We start from the raw sequence: 13838 nt of genomic DNA on the forward strand, positions 1-13838 counted from the left end.
TGACATCATACCATCACGTATTGAGCTTCTATTTATCAGTAACAAATCCAATTGGACATATTTGAAGACAAAATCTACGAGTAGATTCATCTCCAAACATTTTAGCACAAATATTCAGACATAAAAACTTCTCATCCTATCCCAATGAGATATCTTCTTTGGTGAATATGCAATAAATGTATTATCCTGGAAAATAATAAAGTTGTGTTTGATATGCAAATTGTCTCATCTCTGAATACACAACGGAACACTCCTACTATGGTAGTTCTCTTACTTTGCTGCAATCTACACCTGGCAACATTTAGTTAATTATGTAGTGGTTATACTGGTAAGACCAATTGCTGTAGTTGACAGCATTACTATGTGCTTCATCTACTCACAGTCATTTACACCCCATTCCATAGATTTTAGATACAAAGAAAAAATACAAATTCATATTTCCAGCAGTTTTTTTTAATAATTGTCTGTTTCATTGTCATTTTATAATTTGCATTTAATACACAGTTATGAATTATTGTGTTATAAAAATTCTATACAATAATTAGCAGAAGCCTACATAAGGGCTACAGACTCAGCCATACTGATATGCAGTTTACTTTTATACAGCGGCACATTTACATATATACATCACCCAGCTCCACACTATATATACCCTCAATTGCACTTCATTATTTTGATTCCTTGTACAGAAAAAAAAAAACCTACTGCCTGAGTGTACTCAGACTGCCGAGTATACTCGAACTGACAGAATAACACCACTGCGAGTTCTACTGAATGACTGGCATGGAAGTAATTTAGATATGAAGAGATACTCAGACATCTTCCTAGCGTGAATGAGTCATGATCTACATTTCATTTAACACACAGTAAACATAGATTTATTTTATATGACGTTACAGCTCTTTTGGTGGGCCATTGCATTGTGGTAGACTTGTACTAATAGGGAGAGGGGGCATCAGAAAGACTAAGTACTGTCAAAAAATGTTAAAGTACCTCACTCATCACAACAAGACTGCATTGTGGTATTTTGTTGTACTAATTGGGAGGGGGATTAGGGACGAAGAAAGACTACTGTCACAAAATGCCACAGTACCCAACTCATGACAATGCCAAGTTTATTTTGCTGCTCGCAGCATATAATTACCCTTGTCATACTGAAAATAATTCATCATCGGACGACAAAAAAAGAGAGAAGAGAAATGATTTGTTCTAGCGGAGGTAGAATACAAAGAAAAGTTACGGCACGGTTCCCATGACATCACAGGAACAGATGGCATGTTGACTGAGTGCAACTGTACAATAACTACAGGAGTGTAATGTGACACTAAGGTCCAGTGTTAACAGACCAGTCACGGGAATGTTATGTGTACCATAGCGTCATCTACAAATTGTATCTACACCAATCGGTGTTCTTGTCACAATGTATCTACACCAAACACCCATCTACACACAACTCTCAACAACTAACAGGTCAGGACAATGACTGCAGTGAACATTAGTTATCATTATCAATAGAATTCTCCGATGTATGCTATTAAAGTGAAGGACATGCGACACATCAGACAAGCTATTGCCATTTCTTTCCTGACTTAAAACATTTCAAATTTCAATGATTTTTTACTTGAGAATTTTTATTCAAAAAGCTCTACAGAAGCTGGCTTTACCATTTTATAAAATGGAGAAGAAAAAAATAATAATAATAAAAAAAAATTGATCAATACAAGTTTTGAAAAGAAAATTGCTGATTTGCATTTTTCTTATATGAATGCTTAAAAACTGACAGAAACTCAAGAGATATCATAAATTACATTAAGCTAATCAAAAGGTGACAACAATGCAATGTTTAAATTAAATGTAATACCAGTTTAAAGAGATGTAACATCTGACACACAACATGAATAACCACCACAGAGAAAACAGACCTGGTTCATGTCACATGTCTTGTCTGTCTTCATTAAAATGTATTTTGGCACAAAAAAACAAGAACCACTCTGTACACATGGCAAATAAAAATAAGAGGCTGATATTTGCTTTGGTTTGTTAAGTACAATCATTAGAGCACCAAGTACAGGGGGAGTTAACCCATGTCAGGGGAACTAACCCATCTCACACTGCTCTCCGCTACCTGCAGTTGTATCACACTATAAATCAGACCACAAAAAAATGGAAGACTCGAACATATTGATATCCATGCCATCATAGAAGAGAAAAGTTCACAAAACACCAGAGCCACAGCAGTGGACTCGGAATCATTAAAATCAACCAGGCCATAAAACCTCAGTAAAACTAGTGGCCATATATAACCCCCCAGGTGCTCTGTTTTAAAAGTAGGCTCAACATACATCTCTTGTGTAATATTCACATTTCCAGGGCTTGATAAATACTGTGTGTAAAAGATAAACAATATATAATTAGTCAGGATTACAGAGGAAACATTATTATAATCTCTTGTGACACTTTACAAATAATGGACCTAGAATATGATAAAAACTATCAGATCTCCAGTAACAATTGTGGATAAACAATCATAAAAACAAATTCCTCACTTAAGGAACCAGACTTTGATCAGTCAAGAAAACAGATCCATTTGACCATGATTATGTGCACAACACACATGTTTTTAACACACACAATCTTTATCCTCAATACAACACCACACATGATGACTGAACACTGAACAAAGTCCCTATGTGTGATCACTGAAGCGTGATGGTCAGCTGAACCAAAAGCCATGTACATCAGAAACAAAGGAGGCTAAAACAAAAATGGGGAGACAGCGCCATCCATCAATTGATGCATCCTGTCATGTGACCATCTCCAGCAGCTCCTGTCCTCTGATTGGATATCTCAGGGCCAGTTCTGTTGAGAGATGTTTCATAGATGAGATGTCTCGATCTCCGGGTCCTCATGCTGGTGATGATCTTCAGACAGACTTTCTCGGGCGGAGGCGGGGGAACTGCTATAAGTACTACTGGTAGTGGACGCTACGGACAGGCGCGTGCCTGGCCGGTCAAACGAGATGTCCTACAATAAACAGAAGGCCACAGATCAGTGCAAAAGCTTATCAGTAAGAAGACTTAAATTAAATCAGTATGAAGCATGAATTAAACTCTTTATCAAATGATAGTGTTTCTCCCGTTAGCAAACAAATTTGGTATTTTGATGAAATTGAATGATTTTGATGCATTATTTCTTTGAATTCTAATACTCTTATAAAACTGACGTAATTATTTACATAAAAATAAGCTGAATATTAGACACATTAATCATAGTACTTTGATTATTTTGTGAGTTAGGTGTTGTAATGCATGCTGCCTGTAAAACTGAAGACAATATAATGTGAAATGATGACCGACGGAAGTTATCTGTAAATTAAACAATATACAACGACTAATGAGAAATGAACTGAACAAACTGCCTCATGCCTGTGAAACTGAAACATGGGATGCAGAACTTAGGTGGGTCTAACCTGAAATATCAGATCGCACAGTGAAACGGAGAGCTGCTGTTAAAAAGAAAATAAAGAAGATAACAAACAACTGACATGCAGTTTAGCTCGACCATGCAACAACAAATGTGGAACTACAAAATATATAAATCATAATTCTTTAAACAATTTTAAAACAAGACCCACCCCAAAATTTTATAAATGTAATTGATTTCAAACTTCTGCCATTAAAGCCTAACCAATACAACACCCAGCTGACTGAACTCGAGAGACACTTAGTTCTATATAGATGAAATTCTCTACACTGTTTTCAGTATTGTTCCCTCTGATCACTTCAATTTTTTTTTTTACCCAGGCTATACAGTCCTGACTTGTCAAAATAGTTTTCACTCTATTACCATATCCACATTACCACTGGCCTTTATACCACAACAATCTGTCTATTCCTACAGCTGCTTTCTGTACAAAATGTCTATCTCAGTCTCCCTATAGCACTACTCTGTAGACTATTCTACTTCACTCTGTGTTCCCCAATGCACTAAAGCCCTACAAGTGACACCGTGTAAACCATGCTGATTTGGTCCGCAGTGAGAAAGGAAAGGATGCAAAGCAAACACAGTCAGTGAAGCACGACATGAAGGCAAGACCTGAAATTCACTGATGCCATGAACTATCATAGATAGCATTGGACACACTGCTGCTAACAGATCGCGTCCCTGGTGACACCGTGGTTACCTGTAGTAAGCAGAAGAATAAGCAGTTACTAGGTGATGTCACTGAACAAGGTTGTCCTGGGAATGATTTGTGTGATCAATGGCAATATGTACGCCATCAACTCAGGAGCATACACAGTACATATGGATTATATACTGATAGTAGGATTATATAGGTCATATTTATACATGTATCATCATATACACATGTAAACCATTACTGTACATCAATATGGAAGTAGAAGGGAAAGACAGAAATTAATAACAAATACCTGTGCTTTTGCCATAATCATTAAAATATGTCAATTAAATGGTAACCACTGAATGTTTTTCACTCTATAATTGTAGACATTATGTTTTGGAGTTTATCATTTACATTGTTTGTAGATAAAAAGTTACACTGTTATTTACATTGTGGATTGAAAGTTAACACTGTTATTTACATTGCTTGTGGATTGAAACATTTACATTGTGGATAGAAAGTTACACTGTATGTGGACTGAAACAGTCTCCTACATTGTCTTGAGGTGAATAGAAATGGCATTGTTTGTGTATTGAATGTTTGTGAATAGAAATGACATTGTTTGTGTATTGAATGTTTGTGGTGGATAGAAATGTCAATGTGGATTGAATGTTTGTGAATAGAAATGACATTGTTTGTGTATTGAATGTTTGTTGTGGATAGAAATGTCAATGTTTGTGTATTGAATGTTTGTGGTGAATAGAAATGACATTGTTTGTGTATTGAATGTTTGTGAATAGAAATGACATGGTTTGTGTATTGAATGTTTGTGAATAGAAAGAAATGACATTATTTGTATATTGAATGTTTGTGAATAGAAATGAAATTGTTTGTGTATTGAATGTTTGTGGTGGATAGAAATGTCAATGTGGATTGAGTGTTTGTGGTGAATAGAAATGACATTATTTGTATATTGAATGTTTGTAAAAGAAATGACATGGTTTGTGTATTGAGTGTTTGTGGTGGATAGAAATGACATTGTTTGCAGATTGCAGATGATTGCTCTAACAGCTGTGATGATGGAAGGGATGACAAAGGGGAGACAAAAGGATAAAATGAGAAGCTAAGCAAGTCTCCCCCTCTTAACGACTCACCTACACAATGGAGAGTTTCTATGATGATAAATGTTCAATTAGTGAGTGATCGGACCCATGCAACATGGCACTAACATCACATATACATGGTATACTATGATATCAATATTAGATGGTTCTATACTTGTTTTGTATGTGAACATAAAATGGCTTACTTCAAATATATCCCTTCTATCATCAATGTACTAAAAGAGAGATGAGAAATAACCTAAGCTAGCGGCCGTCATATTACACCCACCTGTATATACGAAAAGGCATAAAATACGTCACCCAGAGAATATTGGAGAAACAAACAAAAATCAAAGTATATAGAGGAACCACAGCCACTTAGGGTCACAAATACCACAGAATAAAAAGTTTTAATTATACTCCGGGTTAAAACTGAGTCCGCCCTTAGAAGCAATCCATGTTCTTTTAATATGAGAGTACCTGTTCTACTGTATCAATGGTCTATCTTGTTGATCATTCAATGCACTGTGTTTATATTTGGTAGATTTACACTATACTCAACACTGAAATGTTAATTACTGTAACAGTCTGCGTAGTTTACTTGTTAACCTGAGATTCATTCACAGAGCTGTACTATTTGATTTACTTGAAACACCTGTGAGTTCCGACCAGTGTACAGCTACTTTCTTTTCACATTTAGCTAATGGCGGATATATCAACAAAATATATACACAGTTGCCAAGTTTTCTGCCATATAGGTTTACATTTTGTCTCTTAGAAATTGTAAAATACTTCCAAAGAACTTTATTGTCTTATCTATTCATAAATGCTTAAACATTTCTCAATAGTAATTTTATTGTGTCTATTTTGTTAGAAAATCCATAAAATTTCTGTGGGTAACATTCTGAGGGCATTATGCCTATCTATTTAGATTCCAAATTCCTGGAAGGTAACTACTGTATAATGGGTTTTTTTGGGGTAAGGGGATTGTGGTCATCTAATTTTGGCATTATTAGCATTGGTTCTGACCACACTGAAAATAATACAACATTAAAGGGACTGGTTCACAATTTTTGAATTTTTTTTTCTTTTTCATTTTTGATGTTAATTAAAAATATAACTGATTTAATGTTGACAGCCAAAATTTTGACCTTCTGAACACAAGAATAAAAGCAATATTTTAGCCTTAAATCGGTATTATGTAAACAAAGACTCGAGTCTTTTCATGTATACAAACAAACCAGTGAAATGTTAATTTTGAAATATAAATTTTTTTATTTTGCATACTCACAAATTTTAACTTTTAGATGACACATTTTACCCAAAGAATGCTTGAAATATGAAAGATGTAATAAACTTAGATCGATATCCAATTCTTTTGAAAATTTCGTAAACAATAACATACCGCAATCTTTGTTTACAAAACAAATAATAAACTCTCTAAAACGAGCTTCTGTGATAATGTATAACCTTAATTTGTGTGTGAAATCTTTTAAACACATTAAACAGTAGATTTTGATCATTAAAAGTGAAAAACAAAATTTTGGGGAAAATCGTGAATCAGTCCCTTTAATAAATCAAAATTTTGGGGAAAATCGTGAATCAGTCCCTTTAATAAATCAATCACAATCACCAAAATTTGTTGTTCCAAGACACAGTTACCCTCTTGATACGTTTGTAGCAGGTAAGTTTGGTGAACCTTCTCAAATTAATTTGAAAACATAATTTTTGATGTGAACTCTATTCATTGTAAGTCAGCGCTTTGACAATGTTGATACTGCAGGCATAGATGACAAACGTATCAAATAACAGGTAACTGAATATTATATAATAATCACGTCGATCTATTGAAATTTTTTTCTATAGTATGTGGATAATTACAGGTATTATATCAATGTTTATCTTTAAACAATTTAAAATCAGTTATAGTGATTAAGTTCATCTGTATTTCATCACGATTTTAGCTACCTTAGCTGGGTCGCTCTCATGTGATTTTTTTTTGTCGGTTCAAATGATATCCATGTATGACAGAAACGCAGTATTAAGTCTTCCCCGGAAGACATGTGTCGCCTGCTAGTTGATTCTGTATGTAATATATCACGTATAATGTTGAAAAAGTAAATTATTCAAATGGTTTTTGTCAGTTTAATACTCCTTTTAAAGGTTTTGAGAATTACTAAACATTCTTTAACGATAACTTAATTGAAATTGAAAGATGAGACATTATTATGCAATGGAATTTGTGGGAGAATCTGTTTGAAATTAAGACATTTATTAAATGTAGACTGAATGAAAACATATGTTTGAAAATATGTATCAACCTGTTACTGTGCTCTTCAAGACAATGGTAATAACCAATTATCTGTTGGGTTTACTGCTTAGTCTTGTTGTCTTTTTATATATCCAATTTACTGTTTCTCAAGAAAAATCATAATTAGTGCTGTTCTGAAATCACATATACTGTCCTTCAGTATGGGAATTACAAATACTGTCCTTTTGTACATAAAAATACTGTCCTTCAGTTAATCATAAAATAAAATTTTCAGCAAAAAATTTTTTTGCTGTAAAAAATTCTAAGTCCCGGCAAACAGGAAGTTGATAAGCGACAGATTCGAAAATGTCTTACACAATACAGTTGGCCACACTGATGCTCTGTGCCAAATATCAGGCAGTTGCGCCATGTGGTTCTTGAGAAAACTGTGACAGAAATTTTTGTGACGACGACGACGCCAGACGACGGATAGTGATCCCTATATGTCGCCACTGCATGTAACACAGGCGACACAATAACTTCACAGTCATCCCAAATTCACATTAGCTGAATTTCATGAGATGGATCTCGGTGTTAATAAGTTTAATAAGTGCACAAAGATTTTCTGAAATGCAAGTTTTAGAAGTACTAAGAAGCTCCTCAAGTAGCTGACGGGTTTCAGGAGACGACTACACAGCTTGAGTAAACGTCCAGTGCGAGTCATATGAAGCCACTGGGGGCTAAATGACCGGTGAAATTATACGACTATTCAAGAAGCAAACCTGAAATAATTATCAATGGGTTTAAAGACAATGGCATTTTTTATGTATGTGACAAATAACTGAATGACAGGGAGATGATGTTGCAGTATCGTACCCTGAGAATTGGGTAGTTGACATACTTTACATGCATTTCTTGAATAAAGTACAATCTGATTTCTGATATTACTTTTTATCAGCAGATGAAATCGCTAAAATTTTATAATGATAAATTACCAGATTTAGAATAAAACTGCTAAATTTCCTGGTAACTAAAAAAACATGTTATACGATCTACTCTGTCTCTTTATCAAAAAAAGCTTGAAACTCCCTGGAGGGTAAATATATTGCCTCTATTATTTTTTTTTTTTTTTTTTTTTTTTTTTTTAGAAAAGTTCAAACTCATTGGAAGGCAATTTCTGAGAGCTTCAAACTCTGGAGTTAGACAAAATTGTCTCTATTGTTTTTTCTTTTCAAGAAAAGCTTGAAACTCCCTAGAGGGTAACCATATGTGTCTATATTTTTATTATTTTTAAGGAAAGCTTGAAACTCCCTGGAAAGTAATTATTTTGTATCTAATAATTCAGTAGTTTCAAAGACAGAACAAGGAACAGTGACCGTGGTTCCACTTCATGTACATGCATATTCAAATTCATCAACCCCAGCTCCAAATCAAAAAGTAGAATATAAACTTTTCATAAGAATATATTGAAGTTTTGATAATGTGTTTCATTCAAACATTTTTCCAAAATAATGAATACAGAGGAAAATCATACACCTTAATCAGACCACCAACTGTCCATAAAGAAAACTTTTTACACCATGTCTTTTAAGGGTTTGTTAATAATGTAATTAATCATCCCTCCAAATTAAAGCCTACCTTTCCAATTTTTGATTTACATTTCTATCTGTAAGTACACTGTCGTTATTTAACATATCAAATCACTGTATTTTAAGTCATTAATGTAAATGTTCACTGCAGAAACTACATGAGATTTATGTACAGTCGTTATTTAACATATCAAATCACTGTATTTTAAGTCAATATATGTCAGGGTTCACTGAGAAACTACACTACAGGGGGCAAAGAGAGATAGCTGACTAAAGACTCACCTCAAATATGGCAGTGGACAGATCCCCGAGTGATGAGGTATCATTAGATGTGTCGGGACTTTCAGGGTAGGAAGTCGACGGCTGACGAGAGCTGTTGTTCATGGCACCGACCTTTGAACTGGACTCACGGCGTGCACTCCCTGTAAACATTTAATATGTATATATCGACTATTCTACAAACTCCTAAAGCTAAAAGTAGCTGAACTGCTTTAGAGAACAGATTATTGGATCATTAGCACATGGACTTTCAATTGATAAAATGTACATGCACTTTTTTCAGTCTGCATGACTGTGGCTCAACCTATAGAGGATATCTCAATGTTGACTAGTAAATGAATCTTCATACAAGTTATAAAGGGTATCTCAATAAATCTTCATACATTTTATAAAGTGTCCTAATAAATAATCTTCATTAGGAATTCTAGATGCAGCCTGTATTACCAAAAATACCGTAAGTCAAACAATCAAAGGAATCCCCCCATTCCAGTATGTGTTCCTTAAGATTCCAGTGTGTGTGTGAGAGACTAACTATTCAGGTGTGCCAAGATCTCACCCCCCCCCCCCTTCCCCCCCAACACACATTCAGATTCCAGTGATTGTGTGGCTGACCATTAGGGTGTACCAGGACACCCCCCCCCCCATTCCAGAGTGTGACTGACCATTAGGGTGTACCAGGACCCCCCCCCCCCCCCCTTCCAGAGTGTGACTGACCATTAGGGTGTGCCATGGAGGTCCTAGCTCCCCTCATCTGAACTTCCTGTAGTGTTTTCATGGGAAAGAGCTTGTTTTTCTGGCTGGGATCTACCCCTGGGCTGGTGGGCATACCATTTCCACTCTGACTGGCCTACAAAACACAAAAGTAATCAAGTTACATATAAAATTTCTATCTTAATACTCAGAGAACTACAAAACACAAAAGTAAACAAGTTACATATAAAATTTCTATAAACTTAATACTCAGAGTACTACAAAACATAAACAGATTACTGCTACACTAGTCTATATGGACTTGTGCTTTATAAGGTTCATTTCAAACCCTGTAAAATTCAAAGTTAATTCAGAATTGTTGAAACTTGTAAATCACTGTCAGAGAGCCCTTTGGTCAGACAGTCAGAACAGACAAAGTTTAGACAGACCAGAAACTTGTACCTTATATTGAACAGAAAGGCAAATAGTAACTGCACCAAAATGCCTTTTATTGTTTTTAACAGTATTCCATCTCATGCACCACAAACAAGTCATTACATTTCCTGATCATATTCCAGCCAAATGTGGTGACAATTTTGAACTCACAAACACAGGTGTCTCTGTAATTTTTTTTAAGTGGTCCAGGTTCAGCAACTTTTCTTTTCTTATATTGGGTACAGAACCTTTAACATGATAAACTTCGAGTGACCTTCACCTGTGCATCATCCTCATTTTCTCAAATGGTCATTTGAACCAACATTTTCTACCATGTTATCGATCCAGACAATTTTTCACTGGCCTTGCCGACAGGACTAACAGTTTTCGACAACTCTGGTTTTAGATCTATAAATACTAATGGTTACTGGGTTTTTTTATACTCACCCTGGAAATCTATAAATAATACTGGATATACTGGTAAACTTAATTTCCATACTTACCCTGGGAATCTATAAATAACACTAGATACTGGTAAATGTTTTTCCATACTCACCCTGGGAAGGTCAATAAGAGCCTGCATCCCCTGATCAGGCCCCATGTGTGCCACGTGGCTGAAGTTGATTGGACCAGATATAATCTTTGACCTTCGGTCTGACCGCTCTGACCTACAACACAAATTTCCTGTCACCGAGTATCACATGAGACATGTCAGGAGCTCTTTGCGACTTGTTAAGAAATTAAGCAGACTATCCACCCTTAATGAAATTCTCGTCTTTATGAATTTATGAAACAAGAAACTAGAAAGCTTTAAAACAAAAGAACAAAAGAAAAAAAAAGAAGGGCTGACTTTTTTTCTTTTAAAATTAAAATACTAAACATGCTATGAGGAAAATGATACTAAGGTAACTACTGATCATGCAGAAGGCTGGTGAGCACTACATAGTGCTGTTATACAGCTGTTGTACAAAATCTAAGCATGCAATATCAGACAAGCAGTGCATCCTCCAGTTTTATATATTTGCAAAACATCAAATGTAATACATGTATCTGTTTTTCACAAAAGAATAAGCTGGGAGTAATACATGTATCTGTTTTTCATAAAAGAATAAGCTGGGAATGCCCTTTTCTTTTAACATCATAGTTCATGCTTAGTTCCTGATAATTTTGAACAAGCCATGCTAAGACCCATCCTCCACACTCTGTATCATACATGCGGGATATATCCATGATGCAGATCGCAGGCTCTCATGCAAAAACTTTCTGACAATAAATGCAGCAGATGACAGTGCAGTAGTATGTTGTGGCAGTGTTAATGAGAGATAGTGTTATACAGGAAACCATCACCAGCAGACACTCACTATTCTGGACTACTAAGACCTAACTGTACTACCACTCTTCATAATCTGCAAGCAAAGCCAGTGGAGGGGGACCCCACCCTAGTGCCCCAGGGTGGGCCTCCCCTCGTCTTAGCCGGTGGTGACATGCACTGTTAGTACAAGCAGTTGGGATGGGAACGATTCTTACTGGGTGGCGACAGGGACGCTGTGAGTGGTGCTGGCAAACACCTGATCTGGCCCCATGTGAGCCACATGGCTGAACGACATCGGAGCTGAGATTTCCCGAGATCTCCGTTCAGGGCTACAGAACACAGACCTTTAGTGTTATCACAAAGGTCACAAAATAAGGTCACGATGCTGATGAGTACTTACAATCTCTGATCATAGTGCTGTACAGTGTAGTCACTAATGCTTATTATAGAAGGTTTACAGATAAGTCACAAAATGCTAGGTCAAGATGCCCAGAGTCCACAATGCTTAGTAATATGCAATATTGATGTTGGTCAAAAATAAAGTAGAGGTCAGAAGTTGATTAGGTCTTGATGCCTATAAGTGTTATGATTAGAGTCAGTGAGCAGACATGCTATTATTGGACAGTTGATAGATAACAATTCATTGCAGTCCTACAAACTTGTACATATCATATGATCACATAAGAACATTTTTTTTTAATTTCATATGAAGTATATGAACAAGTATCTTAATATTGTACTAGTGGTATCCATCCAAGAGGGTGATGTCAATAACTGTCTTCATTATGGCATTTATTGTGATCAGAATTCCCGTACACAGAATGCGCTTACCTCTGTATGTGATTTATATATATGTATGCACACAACAGAATGATTACATAGAATTTATATGAATGCACATAAATATTTACATCAAGAGGAATGAAAACCCGTCATTACATAATATCAGGACAAAATCCTATACTTTTATCACTATATACAAATTTGTATTTTCACCTGTAGCAGTAGAAAGGGAACATGTTGAGGTATGTCCATCCCAACCCTGATAACCACAGACATCTTGTACACGTAGATATAGACTAACCACAGGCATCTTATACATGTATATATTGGCTAATCTTACCCTGATAACTGCAGACATTTCACACACGTAGATATACACTAATCTTATCCCAATAATCTTACCTCGATAACCATGGACATCTTATTCACAAAGATACAGACTAACCACAGACATCTTAAACACATAAATATCGACTTATCTTACTCAACATCTTACCCCGATGACCGCGGTTGTTTACCCAGACGACCAAGGACATCGTATATACAGATATCGACTATTCTTACATTATCACCAGTGTGAGATCGACTTTACCCATGTAAGACAGCCATGTGAGATTTTTTTGTCCTACACTGCTGTGACGTCATTTGATTGTGACGTCATACATTTTCTATGATTTATGTTACACGATGAAGTAAAATATTTTGGATTGTTTTCTTTAATTTTTAATGCAGTATACTTTCTGGTGGACAACCTCGAGTTTTTTAGTTTACACTTACAATATAAACCATTTTCGGGTATGCTCTTTCTGCCTATCTAATTAGTTTTAGCACTGAAGTTCAAATGCGGATTCTGATAATCTAAAAAAAAATTCAAAGCTCCTAAATTTATGCACTAAACTGTAGGTAAAATGTGAGAAAAATAATCCTTCATTATTTACTCGTGTGGGATAGGGAAATCCCACCTCTGGAACAAGATTCGCTGTGTGGAAGGACTCGGCACAGCCTCATCCTAGATTGCGAATCTTGTCCCCTCGGTGGAATTTCCCTATCCCACACTCCTACTAATGAAGGATTCTATTAATCCTACCCCAATAGCCTCAGACATCATATACAAGTAGATATAAACTGATATTAACCTAGTAACCCCAGCCATCCTATACAAGCAGATAAAAACTAATATTAATCTAAAAACTGAAGACATCTCATACACAGATGCATACTAATTCTACCCCAATGACCTCGGAAATCTTATACAAGTTGATACAAGATAATC

General features: G+C 35.6%; 1 protein-coding gene across 12 annotated transcripts in view; it reads right to left on the reverse strand.

Annotated features, from left to right (window-relative positions):
• Nucleotides 1–431: 431 nt before the first annotated feature.
• The window catches only part of LOC125652720 (serine/threonine-protein kinase MRCK alpha-like), a 47297-nt gene continuing 33890 nt past the window's right edge, over nt 432–13838 (reverse strand). For 2 of the 12 annotated variants that reach the window (XM_048882087.2, XM_048882088.2), the window contains exons 38-43: nt 11998–12111; nt 11027–11138; nt 10060–10192; nt 9349–9488; nt 5433–5462; nt 432–3024 (exon numbers count right to left, since the gene is read on the reverse strand). In XM_048882087.2, coding sequence (XP_048738044.2) covers nt 2875–3024; nt 5433–5462; nt 9349–9488; nt 10060–10192; nt 11027–11138; nt 11998–12111 — 679 coding nt within the window. In that variant the 3' untranslated portion in view covers nt 432–2874. Of the gene's footprint in view, nt 3025–4095; nt 4184–5277; nt 5296–5432; nt 5516–9348; nt 9489–10059; nt 10193–11026; nt 11139–11997; nt 12112–13838 lie in introns of those variants that run through there. The other 10 variants (XM_048882092.2, XM_056166440.1, XM_056166441.1 and 7 more) reach the window with 8 other exon arrangements.

Source organism: Ostrea edulis, chromosome 5 (genome assembly GCF_947568905.1).
Source record: "Ostrea edulis chromosome 5, xbOstEdul1.1, whole genome shotgun sequence".
Lineage (NCBI taxonomy): Eukaryota > Metazoa > Mollusca > Bivalvia > Ostreida > Ostreidae > Ostrea > Ostrea edulis.